Source organism: Chenopodium quinoa, unplaced genomic scaffold, assembly GCF_001683475.1.
Source record: "Chenopodium quinoa cultivar QQ74 unplaced genomic scaffold, ASM168347v1, whole genome shotgun sequence".
In the NCBI taxonomy this organism is placed as follows: Eukaryota; Viridiplantae; Streptophyta; class Magnoliopsida; order Caryophyllales; family Amaranthaceae; genus Chenopodium; species Chenopodium quinoa.
The window spans coordinates 1254005-1270239 of record NW_018745684.1 but is presented as its reverse complement, the minus strand read 5'-3'; the positions used below and the strand labels follow the sequence as shown (position 1 = coordinate 1270239).

General features: G+C 35.0%; 4 protein-coding genes and 1 non-coding gene across 5 annotated transcripts; 3 read left to right on the top strand and 2 right to left on the bottom strand.

Annotated features, from left to right (window-relative positions):
• The first annotated feature begins 3827 nt into the window (after positions 1-3827).
• LOC110717336 lies at positions 3828-4873 on the top strand. The gene has a single exon (XM_021895995.1). The coding sequence runs from the start codon at positions 4108-4110 to the stop codon at positions 4744-4746; it is 639 nt and encodes a 212-aa protein (XP_021751687.1). The 5' UTR covers positions 3828-4107; the 3' UTR covers positions 4747-4873.
• A 587-nt stretch (positions 4874-5460) lies between these two features.
• On the top strand, positions 5461-8988 carry LOC110717335. The gene is made up of 5 exons (XM_021895994.1): positions 5461-5730; positions 5887-5960; positions 7417-7549; positions 7648-7959; positions 8357-8988. Exons 1-5 carry the CDS (start codon positions 5611-5613, stop codon positions 8630-8632), a joined length of 915 nt encoding a protein of 304 aa, XP_021751686.1. The 5' UTR covers positions 5461-5610; the 3' UTR covers positions 8633-8988.
• Positions 8989-9255: 267 nt separating this feature from the next.
• Positions 9256-11586, bottom strand: LOC110717334 (annexin D2-like). The gene is made up of 5 exons (XM_021895993.1): positions 11262-11586; positions 10930-11075; positions 10362-10580; positions 9837-10049; positions 9256-9761 (listed from the first exon to the last, which is right to left on the bottom strand). Exons 1-5 carry the CDS (start codon positions 11335-11337, stop codon positions 9465-9467), a joined length of 951 nt encoding a protein of 316 aa, XP_021751685.1. The 5' UTR covers positions 11338-11586; the 3' UTR covers positions 9256-9464.
• A 497-nt stretch (positions 11587-12083) lies between these two features.
• TRNAR-ACG lies at positions 12084-12156 on the bottom strand. The gene has a single exon. It is a non-coding gene; the product is annotated as a tRNA-Arg (tRNA).
• Positions 12157-12294: 138 nt separating this feature from the next.
• On the top strand, positions 12295-15993 carry LOC110717673. Its single transcript, XM_021896435.1, has 8 exons — positions 12295-12637; positions 12970-13532; positions 13641-13713; positions 14606-14686; positions 14767-14830; positions 15114-15201; positions 15375-15459; positions 15599-15993. Exons 1-8 carry the CDS (start codon positions 12524-12526, stop codon positions 15680-15682), a joined length of 1152 nt encoding a protein of 383 aa, XP_021752127.1. The 5' UTR covers positions 12295-12523; the 3' UTR covers positions 15683-15993.
• The last annotated feature ends 242 nt before the right edge of the window (positions 15994-16235 follow it).

Below are 16235 nucleotides of genomic sequence, written 5' to 3'. Positions count from 1 at the left end.
CTCTTCATGATCACAATCTGTCAAGATAACTCCACAAGTTGTTAGTGGGTTGTTGACATGTGGACGTGATTATGGTGGAGGTTAATGACTAAGCCTTCTCTATAAATACTCATGCAAACTATCTCAGAAAAACATAACTCTTAAGCATAAAAATTCCAGTAGCCATCTAATAACATAAAGAGAGTTATTTTCCTTCATATATTCTTGAGTGCAATAGGTATTTGTAATCACAGATTGTATACAAGTACTTTGGGGTTGGGATTGTGAGTTTGTAAGGTGAGGTTAAGGAAGCTTCGTTGCTGAAGTCTTCTGTGAGAGTTGGGAACAAGTTCCTAATTTGGGGAACTTGTTAACGGGTTTGAATCTTCACTTGTACAGAGTTTGATTACATAGTGGAAATTTAGAAAAGCCTATATCTTCTCTCGTCATTATTTCATTTAGTTAAATTCCGCAAAAAGTTTTTAGATTTCACCTCAAATACAATTCACCCCCCCTCTTGTATTAGCCAGTTAGACTTTCAATATGGCTGAGTACTAAAGTGATGTGTTCTTCGTCATTGTAGTTATCTAAATTGTGTGTTTAATATGCCTCTAATCTAATCGTAAAGGATTTGCCGCCTTAGTTTTAACTTGCATGGTTAACCAATACCAATTTAATGACCTATAATATACTCTCTTTTTATTTAAGATTAAGATAACCTTCTTTATTTAACCGTACATTTTTACTAATATACAAAGGCAAACGATAGTAGATACTTCTTCGTAAAATATTTCTAGATTTATCTCAATATATCAACTTTTTTAGTTAAAACTAATTTATAAATATATGTATTAAAGTTTTGCATAAGTAATTATATGTCAATCAAACTGTTGTATTTATTCCAAAATTGAGTAGTATGTTTGATTGCATACAATATTCGCATATATCTGATTCTACTAAGTGTAGTATTGTTGAATTTCACCCTTTCTTCCAGCCGCCCCGTCCTTAGCTTAGCCTTGTCTGATCCAACTTGGTCTCCATTATCATGCATTTTAATAAATGGTATAGTTTGTACTTGTATATTACTAAACTATATAGTGGAGTATAATTCTTTGTTATCCCCAACGATTTTATGATATATTGTACGTTCCTATAGCAGATTGACATTCTTCATAAGAGACATAAAGCGTATATTCTTATTTCAAAAAGTTAAGTGCTTATGATTTCATATTATGTTTGTTTTGAGCTTATTGGTTAGCTAGGTGTTTTAAAAGGAAACTAACAAGTTAGTTTATGACTTGTGACTGTAGAGCATGATTTGATAAGATCGAGCAAATTTGAAGTTACTTACAGTACAAGGGAATACGGAATATATTACTAAATTTTTATATGGTGCTTTCAGATTCGTGGACTATGTACTCATAATTCATCTACACGGTGCACCCAAAAAAAAAAAAAAAAAAAAAAAAAAAAAAAATCATCTACGCAGCAAGGTGCACATATGACAAGCTAGCATTTTATTTATTAATTTTTTTTTTTTTTAACTTTATGTTAGTGAAAATAAGCTAAGGATAGATTAAGGAGAACCCTAACTAAGCTACAGCTTTACTTTTACAAGTTTTTAATCTAGTATGTGTGATTAGGCACTTGAGAGTAAGGGAATAAAAGAATCCTTACCATCAAATTAAACATGCTCACTTAACAAGATACGGACTTCATACCTCTAAGATTTGAGGTAAGACCTTACTTACTAAGTGAGCCAAGAGCCTTGTTTAGAGTGACATACAAGCCATCACTTGGGTGCATGCATATTTTTTTTATATTATGGATGTATGGTATAAGAGTAAATTCAAGTTACTCAATATGAGTAACAAAATATGTTACTCAAGGGGTACCATTGTCTTTTCATATCTATCATTCAACTTTCTCTCTCCTCACTCCTCTTCTACCTCAACCATCACAGCCACCATAACCACCACCATCTTCACAGCCACCACCATCATTACTTCATCGCCGCTGAACTCGACCCATCTACGAATTGTCGAACTCGACCCATCATCAATTGAAGGAGCTTCAATGGAGGACATGCCCCTTCCCTTTGGAGTTGACCATGCCCTTAATTTCACCCTTCATTCCTAGGGTTTTCGTTTTTTTACTGACGTGGGTGGAGATCGGGGAAGGTGGAGATGGGGAAGTTTGAGTTTTGTTCCGCCGCGGCGTTGTGGGCTTGAGAAAGGACGAAGAAGAAGAGGTCGACGGGGGAAAAGAAGATCGGAGGTCGACGACGGAAAGAAGATCGAAGTGAGAGATGGTGACTGTGATGATGGTGGTGGCTGTAAGAAGGAGGAAGAAGCAATTCTTTACAATTTTGCCATTTGAGTAACACCATTTGTTACCCAAATTGAGTAACTGGGGCTAGCTCATGGTATAATTCGAATGTTATATGATATTGAATATTTATATTTTTTTATTAATAGTTTGCATTTAAATACATATGACCTATAATAATTGACTTAATTGGATAAATTTTATATATATAAATACACTCTCCGTTCTTTTTTGTTCTATTCACTTGCATTTGTGTGATTATGAAAATTTGTTATATAATATAGATACCACATCGAATCTTTAGAATTCTTATCTATATTTGGAGGATCCCATCGATCAATCGACATTGAAATAAGATTAACAAGATTTTACGTGATAATTTTTATTTTGTATATGACTAGTAACAAATGGTCAAACTTGACTCGATCGGCTATGAAACTTTCAAAAGCTATTTCTCAATAATTTAGAATCAGCAAACCATGACTCCTTAAAATTAAAATATAAAACAAAAACTTGAACATTGACTTTAGTGATATTATTTTTTAAAAAAACCTACTAAATGGAGGATGTTAATATTTTACACGTATTATTTGAAAGTTTATGCCATGAAAAAAGTACAATTGGCCTCAATTGCCCACGCCGCCCTGTATACTCACCCATCACTAATGATATTGCTAAAAAAGTTTTCAAAATTGGCCCCTTAAGTAGTCAATAATCAATATAGAATTGAACCCAACATGTGCTTATGTTGATATTCTAATTTGGTGGAGAGGTTTGTGCTCGGCTAGACACAAAAAAGTGTGTGCTTCATTATGTAGGGACACAGTTGCATGGAAATAGATTTTTCAATTTCAAAAACCTTCTATTTCTAGCTAATAGATTTGATACTCTCATCGTTAAAAAATACATTTTTTTTTCGTGATCCAGTACAAATTTGGAGTATCAATATCATTAATTTTGAGAAATTACTTCTTGGACTCATTTTGAAGTTTATATACAAGTATAATTTTTGGTGTAAGGAGAGATATAAAAGGCGATCGATGATGTGTAGATGAGAATTAATCTCATGTTTTATGTATTTCCTTTAAGTAATGGGTGGAGTAATCTATATTCATATACATACCTATTTCAGAAGAGAATATGACTACATACAAAACCTGTAAAAATCAATTCTATATTGGGTTTTATATGTGTCATTTATTATCCTTCTATTAGTATGAGATAAGCTAATAAGTGATACCAACTCAGTGACTCACATGTGAGTTCGTTATTTTTTTATTAGTTGGTCCATTAACTGAATGGTGGATTTAACTCATCTAACACAAACCACCACCACCACTAACAAAGAAACTATCATACTCTAGCTCAACAACTCAAATAGGGAGTATGATGAAAAAGCAAACAACAAATGCAAGGGCCAATTTAAAAATTGGATCCCCTTCATGTGATGGAAGGGGTGAATTACTGTTCTAAACTATATGATTATATAATCCCTCCTAAAAATCTCCTAAATCACAAATCCACTCTATTTCAATCATATTAAAGGTGGAAGATTCAAAGAAGAATACTTTGCCACTAATTTTTTGTCAAGTGTATCTCCCTTCCACTTCAAAGTTGATTGCCTTCTCAAGTTCTCATCACTTTAAAAGCACCTTTATTCTCCCATATATATATATATACATAGTTTTGCATTATTAGCCTCAACTCAAACTAAACACGAAAACATACCAATCCTATTTCTTTTATCATTATCTTTATTTTTTTGAGTATTATTATCGTTCTACATCTTCGTATTGTCTAATGGCTTCCTCCTCCCTTACATGCGAGTTAAAGATCATTGGAGCGGAAAACATACAAGCAAAACACAAGGGTAATCTATTCATTAGATGCTACCTTTCAGTAGGAAGCAACAATAGAAAAATTCAGGTTAACACAAATGAAATAAGTTCTGCTCATCAAAAAGATGATTACATCTTTTGGGATGACACTTTTTCACTAGAGTGCAATGGTTCAGAGGATTCAATCAATAATCTCAAGGAAGCAAGTGTGTTATTCGAGCTTAGGTGGCGAAACACCAAGGCTTTTCTAGGGAAGATTGGCGGGTCTCAGCTCCTAGCAACTGCTGAGATGTTTTGGAAGAATGTCTTTGATGCGCCGAAAATGGAATTTCAGAGGTGGGCTGTTATGACTGTCAATCAGGATGGTTATAAGTTGCTTAAAACTGTTGAAGACGGAGTTAAGCCACCGGCGTTACAGATAGCAATGAAGGTAGAAGTTCCGGTGGTGAGCCTGGTGTCGATGGAAGAGATGAGGAAGATGAGAAGAAGAGAGCGTATGAATGGATGGAAAGAGTGTGGGTGTAAATCTAATGAAGGGTGTTGCTCTTATTGTGTTGATAATGAGCTGCTTTTGATTGGTGCAACTTTAGATGGCTTTTAGCTATTGTTTGCACTTTCTTATTTTTGGGTTAGATGATTAGTACATGTATAGAATTACTAGTGAATCAATTTAGATGTTGATTTGGAAACAATCAATCAATGCAATTCTGCTATTATGCTCATATATATATATCATGGCTCTGATTTGCATATACTTCTTGAGTTCTTGTACTTGTGGAAAGCTAACTAATTTATTGGTGATACCACTACTACAACTAATCAATATTCTTCAACTATAAGATTGTTTAGATTTTAGGACTGCCCATTTAACATGTACCTCAGTAAGAAGTTGTGCCATTGGGCTAGCTAGCAAGACCATGTTGGGCCACATTATGATTCCAGAAATGGAGACCAAAGCCTGTTATGGTGTAGAGTAATTAGTAGTGTAGTACTCCGTACTTCCTAGCTCTTTCACCAAGTGAGCTTTAAAAAATAAAAAAACAGAGGAAGTATAACTCTGTTGTAAATTTGTAAAAAGAACTCCGTAAAATTACTTCTATTTGTTTTTGGGAAAGGTAATTGTGAAAACCCTAAAATTCCTAACCATCACATTAATGACTTTGAACAAGTAGAGTACACTGGCTCCTTCACTCACCAAAAGCTTCTGACTGATTGACTAAGAAAATCTTTACAGAATAAAATTTGAAGTTGATTAATAAAGCAATCCATCCATAATTTAAATATTTTAAAATACAGTAGCAGCTACTTAGAGTACATTACAAATTTCAAATTCATTTGAAAAATCAAATCATAAAATCCAGGAGAGAGAATAAAACTCATATGATCTCACCTTTTTCACTCATTCAGTCCTAGCTAAAAAAAAAAACAGAGGAGAGAGAAAGTAGTAGAAGATAGGAAAAAAAAAATGGCGGAAAGAGCAACAGCTGGTAAAAAATCTCACACTTCAACAGCTGATCTCCTTACTTGGACTGAAACTCCTTCTCCTCATTCTCCTGCTCCTTCCTCTGCACCTCGTTCTCACCAGGTACGGAGTAATATTTTTAATTGTGTGTTCGGTTAAATTTGAACTTATGTTTTTCGCGATATCGTATCATACTCTCGCGTGTAAGACCTAATTTGCAATTGATTTAGGGCTTTGGTGATTAATTGATTGAATGTGTTGTTTGAATTTTGTTTTCAGCCGTCGGATGCGGTGAGTAAGGTGTTGTTTGGTGGTCAGATCAGTGAGGAGGAAGCTGAGAGTCTTGCTAAGAGGTTTACGATCTGCTTGTTTTTCTCCATATTTATTACTTTTTTTTTTTTTGCCTTTTATTTGGTACTGTATATTCTTTGCTTATATTCCTTATAATATAATATTAGATTAATCTTAAACAAAACTATAATTGAAAAATGCATTAAAATAAAGTTATTATTATTGGAGGATTATTAATTTCCTAAACTCGGATTTTAAGTTAGATGTTGCTTAGATGTAGCAATGCCTCCAAAACCCCCACCAAATTATACAAATTAATTGGATATGAAAAATGGCTTAGTTAATGTACATTTTTTATTTTAAAATATTTGGATAAATGAAGCCAACTCTCTAAAGTGTAAGGCATGTTTCTTCTGTATACCTTTTGATGGATACCCGAGTAAAAGATGTCAAAGTCGTGAAAATCAAGTTCAGATGAGGGCTAATAAGTTTTGATAAGTTAAGTTCAAGGCCGATAAGGGCTACCTTAGTATAATCTACGATTTAAGTTGTAGAACACCCTCAATGTTATTACATGGAAGCATAGAAATCCATAGATTTAAAGTTGCTTTCATTAAGAAACTTCATGACCATGGCCATTGCTGTTAGCATAGAAGTCCTTCTTCTAAAAGCCTCCTGCATGTATGATAGACCTATGCATTAGTTCATGAACCTGTGTAGCCCATGTACAACAAAACTCCTACTTTGTATATAATGGTGAAGTAGTATGAATGAATAATGATTCAAGACTCGATTACATTGCTTCCAGCTGGCTATAAATATATAATGTGTGTAAGTTACATCCCATACCATGCGTTTCTTTTCGTATACACAAAACCCTGCCGTGCATATACCTAAGTTTCCAACCGATCAAAAGATGCCCAAATACGACATTTCAAGTTTGTTGATATCTTGTCTATATCCTCCATTTCTGGTTGACTCAATATGTCTTCCAAAGAGGACTAACTGTAACGTTGATGGAGGAGCTCAAATTGCATCCAAAAGCTAGTTGATAGGTGTTCCAAAATTACCAAACCTTCCTGTAGAATTATAAATGCTATATACTCATTGGGTAGTAAGTGAAGCTAGATGATGATGCATAACTGTAATCTTGGCTGTTCATCATTTTGGCTATGCAGATCTAGCTACATGACCTACATCTTTCTTGTTTTGTTAATTAACCTTGTGTCAATCAAGACATTGTCTTCAAATTACAGAATGCCCAGCCCAAATTTTATTAGCTTATTACATGGACTATGCTGACATAGCTACATTATTCTGGTTATGTTCAATATCTTGTATGATCCAAATTCAGCGGCTTTTTTTCTTTTTCATATTTTTATAAAATAATCCTGCCCTTTTCATACTAGTGCTTGAGTCTGGACTAATTGTTACTTGTATGAGACTGATAAATAATTCTTGAGAACATATGCATCATTTGGTTCTCTGCATAACTGACCTATTCGTTTGCTACTTCAGGAAGCCTTGTTCTGGATATAAAATGAAGGAGATGACTGGAAGTGGAATATTTGCTGGGTCTGAAGATGATATTACAGCAGAATCTGGGAGTGCTAATCCCAATTCGAATAAAACTGGATTGAGAGTTTATCAGGTTTATTTTCATTAATATACTTCGTACAAAGTATATTTTTTTTGTAATGATACACCGGGTCAACTCTTGACCCTTTCTCTTGTAACTGCCAATTGCAGCAAGCTGTCAATGGAATTAGCCAGATTTCTTTTAGTGTCGACGAAAGTGTGACGCCCAAGAAGCCTACGTCTCTGCCAGAGGTAGCAAAGCAACGTGAATTGAGTGGCACTCTAGAAGCTGAGGCAGACTCAAAGATCAAAAAGGGACTGTCAGATGCCAAGTGCAAGGAACTCAGTGGAAATGACATTTTTGGCCCACCTCCGGAAAATCTTCCTCGATCATTGGCTGTTGCACGTTCATTGGAGTCAAAAGAAAAGGACATGGGTGAGCCAGCACCACGAACTGTCCGGACATCTGTTAGAGTTTCCAACGTGAGTATACTAAGTTTTTAAGAGAGTGACTCAATCTTTTCTATTTTCTGGCTGTACTAAGCCCCTTATGTTGTTCTGTTTGTGTGGTCAGCAATTCGGGATCACTTGTTTAAATATAACCTTTATTGTGCATTGTCTTGAGTTTGCTATCTGTGTTTGGAGGACAATGATTGTAGAAAGGTAGGCTTTAGAGGACCGTAACAGAGAACATTTGAATATGAAATATATATGCGTGTTAATTGAATTGCCTGATTAGTGACTACTATACTGATAAACTTGACAAAGGTTTTTCAAAGGATAAAAGTTTTGTAGCTGTAAGTCTCAAGTATTGTCATCCATTTTAGTATTTGACAAGTTTTCTTGCAAAGCTGATCATTAACATAATCTCTTTTTGTAGCCTGCTGGAGGACAGAGTAATATTATGTTTGGTGACGATCCTGCTGTCAAGTCAACAAGGAAGCTTCACAACCAGAAGTTCCAAGAGCTGACAGGTAACGACATCTTTAAGGGGGATGCTCCTGCAGAGTCAGCAGAGAAGCATCTCAGCAAGGCTAAGCTGAGAGAGATGAGTGGAAGCAATATATTTGCTGAGGGAGAGAAAGTAGAACCCCGAGATTATTTTGGTGGTGTGCGCAAGCCTCCTGGTGGAGAAAGTAGCATTAGTTTAGTTTAAGATTCTGTGTTAATCAGTAATCATGGCTATATATTGACCAACTGTTATCTGATAGGACTGGCAAGAGCTCTTCCTGCCTTTTGTGCAGCGCCCCTTGAGGGGTTTAGCTAGCTAGCTAACCAACACGGTAGTAGGTTTTGACTTTGTACCCTGAATAAATTAGCTTAAGACTTGCCATGTAATGGCATTATGTTAATTTTTAGGATTTCTGCATGTTTTGCAGTTATTTTAGCAGGACTTCATCAGATCATTTCATGTATGACTATATACGTTTACCTTGAGTGCTTGCTGTTTGAGTGCTGTATTCTGATTACTAAATGGTTGCTCACCATCTATCCCTGTGATAACCTATGCAGTTTTACAATTTGATTTTCGGTCACCAGGAAATTAGCTTTGAATATCACAAACATTTATGGTCATTTCAACAATAATAACAATGTTATGTTTCATTAGAATTTCTTGTGAGTTCCATTAAAGAATTTTATGATAAAATATAAATTATAACTTAATTAAAAAATCGGTCTATAGTAGCTTAGTACTACTATATAGACCTAGTATTATTTTGTAATGAATATAGACCTCAAAATATTACTGTTTGATTTGGGCCGATGCATAGAGGCAGGTAAGCTCAAACAGTCAAACTCAACCTTCTCTTGCCTGATGTACATTGGTCTCAGATTCTCAATTGGACTAGAAGTTTAAAACCCATATACTCAATCTTTTATTCAACCTGATTTTGGAAGTACAATAAAACAGCAAAATCCAACCATAACAGTGGCTAGTACAAAACATAAAGTCTCAACCGGAGCAATCACCATCCTCAGGTAGATGTTTAAGCATTCTCAGAACCAACCAGCTCAATCAGCATTTTCTCGTAATCTCCACGAGTGTCCTTAGCAATAGCATGATCAAGGGGAACGCTGTTTCTGCGATAATACTCTTCCTTGATGCGCTGCATGTCCACTTCAGCCCGGGTGGTGACAACTCTTGTTAGAGCTGATTCATCTGTTCCCATCTTGTTTATAGCAAGACGAAGGAGCTTCTCAAAGTATTTCTCAGGGCAGGTCAGGCACTTGACAGTTGCCCTTAGCAACTTCAAGTAATCATCCTTAGGATCCTCCTTAAGATCCTGCAGATAAAACGATCTTAGATTTAAGAACAGCAATAATAACATAATAGTAGCAACACTGTAAGACAATACTACCTTGGTAATAGCATGACCATACTCATTGTTGTAGGTGTTGAGTGTGGCACTGAGCTGTGCTGTGCTCCTTGTAGCGATGATTCTAATGAGATCGTCATCAGCATAAGCCTTGTCTGAGATCTTCTCATGAAGTATCTTAGCCTCTGATTTTGCCAGATGTGTGTTAACCTCCGGTCCTTCATATCTGAACGAGGTCAGCAGAGCAACCAGGAGCTGCAAAAGATGAATGAAATGCTTCAATTTAGCAGACCTTTACTCATAAATACATGATTGCAGCCAAAATTACCATCACTTTTTCTAATATGCTATCCAAATTTGAAGTACTTCTTCCTAGACAACTGTAGCCAAAACTTCTTGTTACAACATACAAGCATCAAATGTAGTTCATGAGATTCAAGTTTAAGAAAGACATAGTTATGGCTATGATATAAAACTTCATGAAAAATAAGTATGACATTTTGTTCAATTCCTTAAAACTGACTCAATCAAATGCAGGATATATGGATAAATAATAATCAACTGCACCTTGCGGAAGTCACCAGTGGTGTGCTGAGCCACATCTTCTTCAATCGATTTCTTGTAACGAGCATGGTAGGCTCGCCTAGCATTAAAGAGATCCTCTGAAGAACGTGTACAAGCAACTTCAATGAGAACCCAGTTGCTGGAAGTGAACTTCTTAGTAGCTTCATTAGCCAAAAATGCATCGCGCTCTGGAGGATCCAGGGTAAACAAATGTACTGCCCTCTGTATCATTCAAACAAACATTTTGCTTCATACTTTCTTCTAACATATTGTTTTACAGACCCAAGTCACGAAACTCATACAAGAGAAACTAATATCACCAACTATACACGATCTTTAGTTGACATGCAAGATAATGATGTAAACGAGATTGATCATAGGTACACCAGACCGTACCAGGCCGACTTTAAGACTTTAAACAATTTCTTCGTGATCAAAATCGAACTTTATGTCCTCTAATACAGATCAAAACAACAATGGATCATATATACATATCACCATCAATTTGTATGCAAAACCCAAATTTATTAATCATCATTGTCATATAAATCAAATAAAATAAATAAATCACCTCAAAGTCACTAGTAAGCTCTTTGTCGAGAGTTTTAAGGAGATCTTCACCGTAGGTTTCCTGGTAAAACTCACGGATCAACTTGCGTTGGTACCCATTCCTATGAGCCAATATTGTTATGATCAATTCCTCATTCGTTCCCCACCCTGCAACAATATAATATAATCATTTCACATTCCCCATCAATGAATCCATCTACATATCGTAGACGGGATTTGATGACCAAAGGCCAGGGTTCGGATATTACCACAAAAACTTTAACCAACTAAACTAATTAACAACATCGTCGAAAACAAAAATAATAATAATCAATAAAGATTAAGAAAATAGACCTGAAAAGGCTTTGTGTAGTTGTTCAACATCCTCAGCAACATCAGGGAGAGCAGCAGGAACAGAAAGGGTGGCCATTTTTGTTGAGATCTTAGTTTTATTTTTTTGGTGATTTGAATGATGAAATGTGGATCTCCTGAGATGTTGACTGTTTTTGATATGTTATATATATAGGGAAAATAAAGGGGATGAATGTAGGGATATTCAATCAATTTTTTAAGAAAAATAATTTATTACAGAAATGAATGATGCGATTGATATTAATTTTTGTACAAAATTGTAACGATCAGACACCTCCGCAATTTCGCAGGGATTGCTTTACTCGGTTTGGGTTTGTCTAATTGTCATGTTAAAGTCTTTACATTTTTATTGCACTGCTTGACGTGGTGATCACTGCTAACAGATCACACCTTTTTAGGCACCTCTTTTATTCTTTTCTTTTTTGTAAATGTATTAAATTATTAATTACTAAGTAGCAATAATATACTTTTGCTTTACTAAATAATTGTAATTTGTAAATTATGATTTTACCATGAAAAGAAAGATTTGTTTACGACTTTATTGAGTGTAATATTGCAATCTGTATTTTTTAAATGGTTTTTCATATCAACACGTAAAACATCTAACTATCGTTTTGACGGTAAGCTCGTCTTTGAATGAATAAATAAATCCCAACTTAAGAACTAAATTCCTTGTCCTTCCATGCGCTTAATATAAGGAACTATAATATGAGTACTAGATAATATTGTTTAACTATTTCATAAATCATAATGAACCAAAAATAATTGTTAATTTACCAAAAAATAAAATAAAAAAAATTGATTCGACTCCACTAGGGATCGAACCCAGAATCTCTGGTTTCGTAGACCAGCGCCTTATCCATTGGGCCATGGAGTCATATTGTAATTATAAATCCCGATTTAATTTTAGACAACTTTGTTATTCGATAACTTTAGAATGAAGCTAAATTAGCTACTGTAATACAGAAAATCTGATGAAGACTTGCCACCTAATCCTTCCTTTCGGTTGCGGTCTCAGGGTTTGGGTTTGGGCTTCTCATTTAACTAAAAATTAAAAAAAAAAATAAAGAAAGAAAAGAAATATAATAAGTCAATCTCATTTGACAATCAGATAATAGACAAATTTTCCAATTTTTGGAACAATTTATCCATTGTATTTTTCTCATCACTTTGCTGTTAGATGATCCTGTGAGATGTTTGTTTTGGGTATTTGATGATTGGTAATTTCTGGTTAAACAAATGAAATGGGAAAGCAACGATCTTTTCGTAGTAAAGCAGTAAATCTTGTCTCAGACCTCACCACTGTCCTCCTTAACCCCATTTCTGATAAAATCTCCAAGAATCCCCCTTCTCCTCCTGTATGTCTCTTTCTTTCTCTGTTTCTCTTGTTTTTTGTTGTAATTCTTGGTTTTTTATGATTTATTGAAATTTTTGTGCAATTTCATTTCATGGGTTTTATGTTATTTGAGCTTTATTTGAAGCAATTTCATGGGTTTTATTGTTTGATTTGAGTTTAATTTGATGGGTTTGATGGTACTTGAGCTGAAGTTGAAGCAATTTCTATGTACCCATTTCATAAATTCTTGTATTTTTGTTGTTTTAATGCTTTTAGGGTTTATCTTAATGTTAATTAGGATTGTGGGTTTTTGTTTAAATGTGCATTGATTTATTTTATTTTATTTTTATTTAGGAGAATAATGATGTTGACTCAGGGCAAAGTCAGCTTGAATCAATTTGTGAGGAGGGTTCTGTAACTTCAGTTGATGGACCTGATACCTCATCTTTCACTGCCTTCCTTTATTCTCTTTTAAAAGATGATTACTTTAGTGCCGAAAGAGATGACGGGCCGCAGAATAATAATATAGAACCTGTAAAAGATGAATCTGAACCTGAAATTGAAATTAAGCCTGAACATGTAAAGGCGGAACCAGAAAATGTGAGTATAGTGAGAGAGAGTGGTGGAAGGAGAGGGTTGATTTCTAAGGGGAGACAGTCTATTGGTAAAGCTATGAATTATGCTGCCAAATTAGCATGGTTCCGGAATCAAGCATCAGAGAGAATGCCCAAGTCTGAAGCTAAAACTGATGGTAAAGATGGAAGTCAGGATGGAGGAAATATAAGGCTAATGGAGAGTGTAGCTGAACTCCCAGACATGTCTGATAAGTCATTGCTTCTTTCGCAGAAAACCCGGATCATACTATATGCTTCCCTTCCATCACTTGTCAAGGGGAGGAAATGGGTGTTGCTCTACAGGTGTTGGATCAGTCCTAATGCATTTAGATTTTGGTTTCTGAAAATTTGTTTGGTTCACTGTCTAGTGTTTGATGATATGTTTTTTGACTGTTCTATTGTGTCCTGCAGCACGTGGAAGCATGGCATATCACTCTCAACCCTGTACCGGAAAAGCATGCTCTGCTCTGGCTTGAGCCTGCTGGTATCTTCTTTTCCACTTTATATTTACCTATCTCTATTGTAAGAAATACTATTAGTAAACAAGAACTGAAGAACCTTTATACCCCGTTTTTTACAATACAAGCCTAAAACTCTTCCCAATAAATCCTGTGTAAGGTGGACTTACGTTAATTTTATTGTAAAACGATCAATTTAAGGGTAACTTTAACAATTTTTATAGTAACTTTAACCCCGTTAAGGGTAACGTTTAAATTGTATAAGTTTGATTGTATTTTAATGTGTAATTTCTAATAAAATCATGCTTTGAAGGCTAATATGAGTAATCTAATACATTATAAATATTTTGTAAGGGTAAAATTTTTGTTATAAAAATGGTAACTTTTGTAGTATAAAAGGGTAACTTTAAATATTTTTAGGGTAATTTTAACCCGTCTTACAATAACTTAATGAAAGTCCGCCTTAATCAAGAATTTGTGAACTCTTCCACTCATTCCATTGCCTCGGAAAATTGATTGTGAACCAAAGATATTCATCTTACAATTTGCATTGTGAATGTTTGTGTAAAAAGGACAAAGTTCAGTCTGACTTTGTTTCAAATCTGTGCCGTGTTCTTTTTATGGAAGTAGTTTTGCTTTTGAACAGTCCTTGAATTGTAAGAATGATTCATCTAATGTGAAATATTGATTGGACAATTGAAATTTGATATGTTTCTGATGATGGTTTTCAGCCTTTTAGCTCATGAAATTGCATTCGCTATATTTGAGTAACTGTTTCTGGTGAACATTTGGACATAAACTCATCCACACAAACACTTTTTCACTAGCCTGTTGCATCTTATGTAACTTCAGGAGTGTTTCTTATCATCTTGCTCTTTGAAAACTTAGTTTTCATCATGATCTGGGGGTATTGGACAGGTGGTTGGTGATCGAGGTGGTGCAGTTTTTGGCGGCTTGGTTGAGGCGCCTCTTAAACCTTCTAAAAGCAGGAGGTATCAGGTGAGTTTGACCCGTAGACTTTCTTAAGCTCTTGGTTTTGATTTCTGCAACGCCAGCCTAATTCCTCTATGCATACTCAGGGGTCAAATAGCACATTTCTTTTTACCGATGTACCTGGCCAGCCGATTATATATCGTCCCACAGGTACCAATATTGAAGCTGTGCTGCATATTTAAAGTACTTCATTGGACTATATCAGTATGTATTTAGGAATTCAGTGCTAAGTTACCATGACAGATGGCTTATGTTTAAGTCACTTTTAGAAAAAAGTTCACTGCTATCTTGCTTTTACTTATAAACTAAAGTTAGGTTGTAGCTATTATTTGGAGCACTGTTCTTGTGCATTAAAAATCTGTCTGGTTATCAACATGTCATTTTATGCAATTTTCTTTTTAGTGGATTAAGATGAAATATTTCGTGTCTGCAGGTGTAAATCGATATTATACAGTGTGTTCTCCTGATTTCCTAGCAATGGGTGGTGGTCGTCACTTTGCACTCTACCTTGACAGTGATCTGTAAGTTACATCTCATGTTGACAAGTGACGTAAAAAAGTAATGTGGATTAGAGGACCTATCGGCCAAGGGCCTTCGAACACGAGGAAAAAAAAGTCTTGATACCAGTCAAAAGATATTATTCCATTGAATACTGAATATATAATAACTCCAATTTCTTGCTATACTTGAACAGATTAAATGGATCAAGTGCAGCGTCTGACACCTATGGGAATTCTTGCCTTGCTCTTTCCGAAGACTTTGTGGTGAAAGAAGTTGAGGTAATATTTGACTTTTCCTAGATACTCTTATTTGTTCCATTCATGTCCCTGTTATATGTTCAAGTTTCATGGTGAAGTTCGAGTTTTGGAATGAAAGTATGAAACCAAGACATTGATTGACCGCTTCTACCTTTTACAGTTATGGGGCTTTGTAAATGCTTCGAGGTACGAGGAAATTCTTGCTTTAAGTCAGAATGAGCTACCTGGTATTTGTAGATGGTGACTTGTAAACAGTTAATAATACCGGAGCAATTAAGCTTCTGGAATCACGATTTTGCCAGGTTGTAGGTGCTGTTTTAACTAACGCGTGAATGCCCAACATTGTATATATTCAACTGTATCATCTACTGTTTTACCATGACAATGGGAAGAAACCTTAAGCTACTGCTTTTGTACATAAATATAAAGTTGTATGTATAGAGTACCAGCAAAATTTCTGCTGTGGGATTACTTGATTTAGATTAGTAAGATTTTCGCCAATGTCCTTATTTCTCTTCAGGATTTCAAATGAGTTAAGCTAGCTATCTTGTAGGACTTACGTGATGTGAAGTGGGATTACTTGATTTAGATTAGTAAGATTTTCGCTAATGTCCTTATTTCTCTTCAGGATTTCAAATGAGTTAAGCTAGCTATCTTATAGGACTTACGTGATGTGAAAAAGTTGCCACGCACTTACTTTTTCCTCTAAGGCTCTGTTTACTTCACCTTAAAAAAAAATATTAAGTAAAAATAATTTCAGTTCAGTAAAAATAAATTCAGTAAAAATAATTTGAGTT

Bases quoted from the DNA above. Each gene is read 5' to 3' on its own strand.
- LOC110717335 (XM_021895994.1), top strand. From the start codon at position 5,611: ATGGCGGAAAGAGCAACAGCTGGTAAAAAATCTCACACTTCAACAGCT. The intron at 5,961-7,416 runs GTTTACGATCTG...TTGCTACTTCAG, and splicing joins GCTGAGAGTCTTGCTAAGAG to GAAGCCTTGTTCTGGATATA. The intron at 7,550-7,647 runs GTTTATTTTCAT...TGCCAATTGCAG, and splicing joins CTGGATTGAGAGTTTATCAG to CAAGCTGTCAATGGAATTAG.
- LOC110717334 (XM_021895993.1), bottom strand. From the start codon at position 11,337: ATGGCCACCCTTTCTGTTCCTGCTGCTCTCCCTGATGTTGCTGAGGAT. The intron at 11,076-11,261 runs GTCTATTTTCTT...ATATTGTTGCAG, and splicing joins ACTACACAAAGCCTTTTCAG to GGTGGGGAACGAATGAGGAA. The intron at 9,762-9,836 runs GTAGTATTGTCT...TTTTATCTGCAG, and splicing joins ATGGTCATGCTATTACCAAG to GATCTTAAGGAGGATCCTAA.
- LOC110717336 (XM_021895995.1), top strand. From the start codon at position 4,108: ATGGCTTCCTCCTCCCTTACATGCGAGTTAAAGATCATTGGAGCGGAA.
- LOC110717673 (XM_021896435.1), top strand. From the start codon at position 12,524: ATGGGAAAGCAACGATCTTTTCGTAGTAAAGCAGTAAATCTTGTCTCA. The intron at 14,831-15,113 runs GTACCAATATTG...TCGTGTCTGCAG, and splicing joins GATTATATATCGTCCCACAG to GTGTAAATCGATATTATACA. The intron at 15,460-15,598 runs GTAATATTTGAC...TACCTTTTACAG, and splicing joins TTGTGGTGAAAGAAGTTGAG to TTATGGGGCTTTGTAAATGC.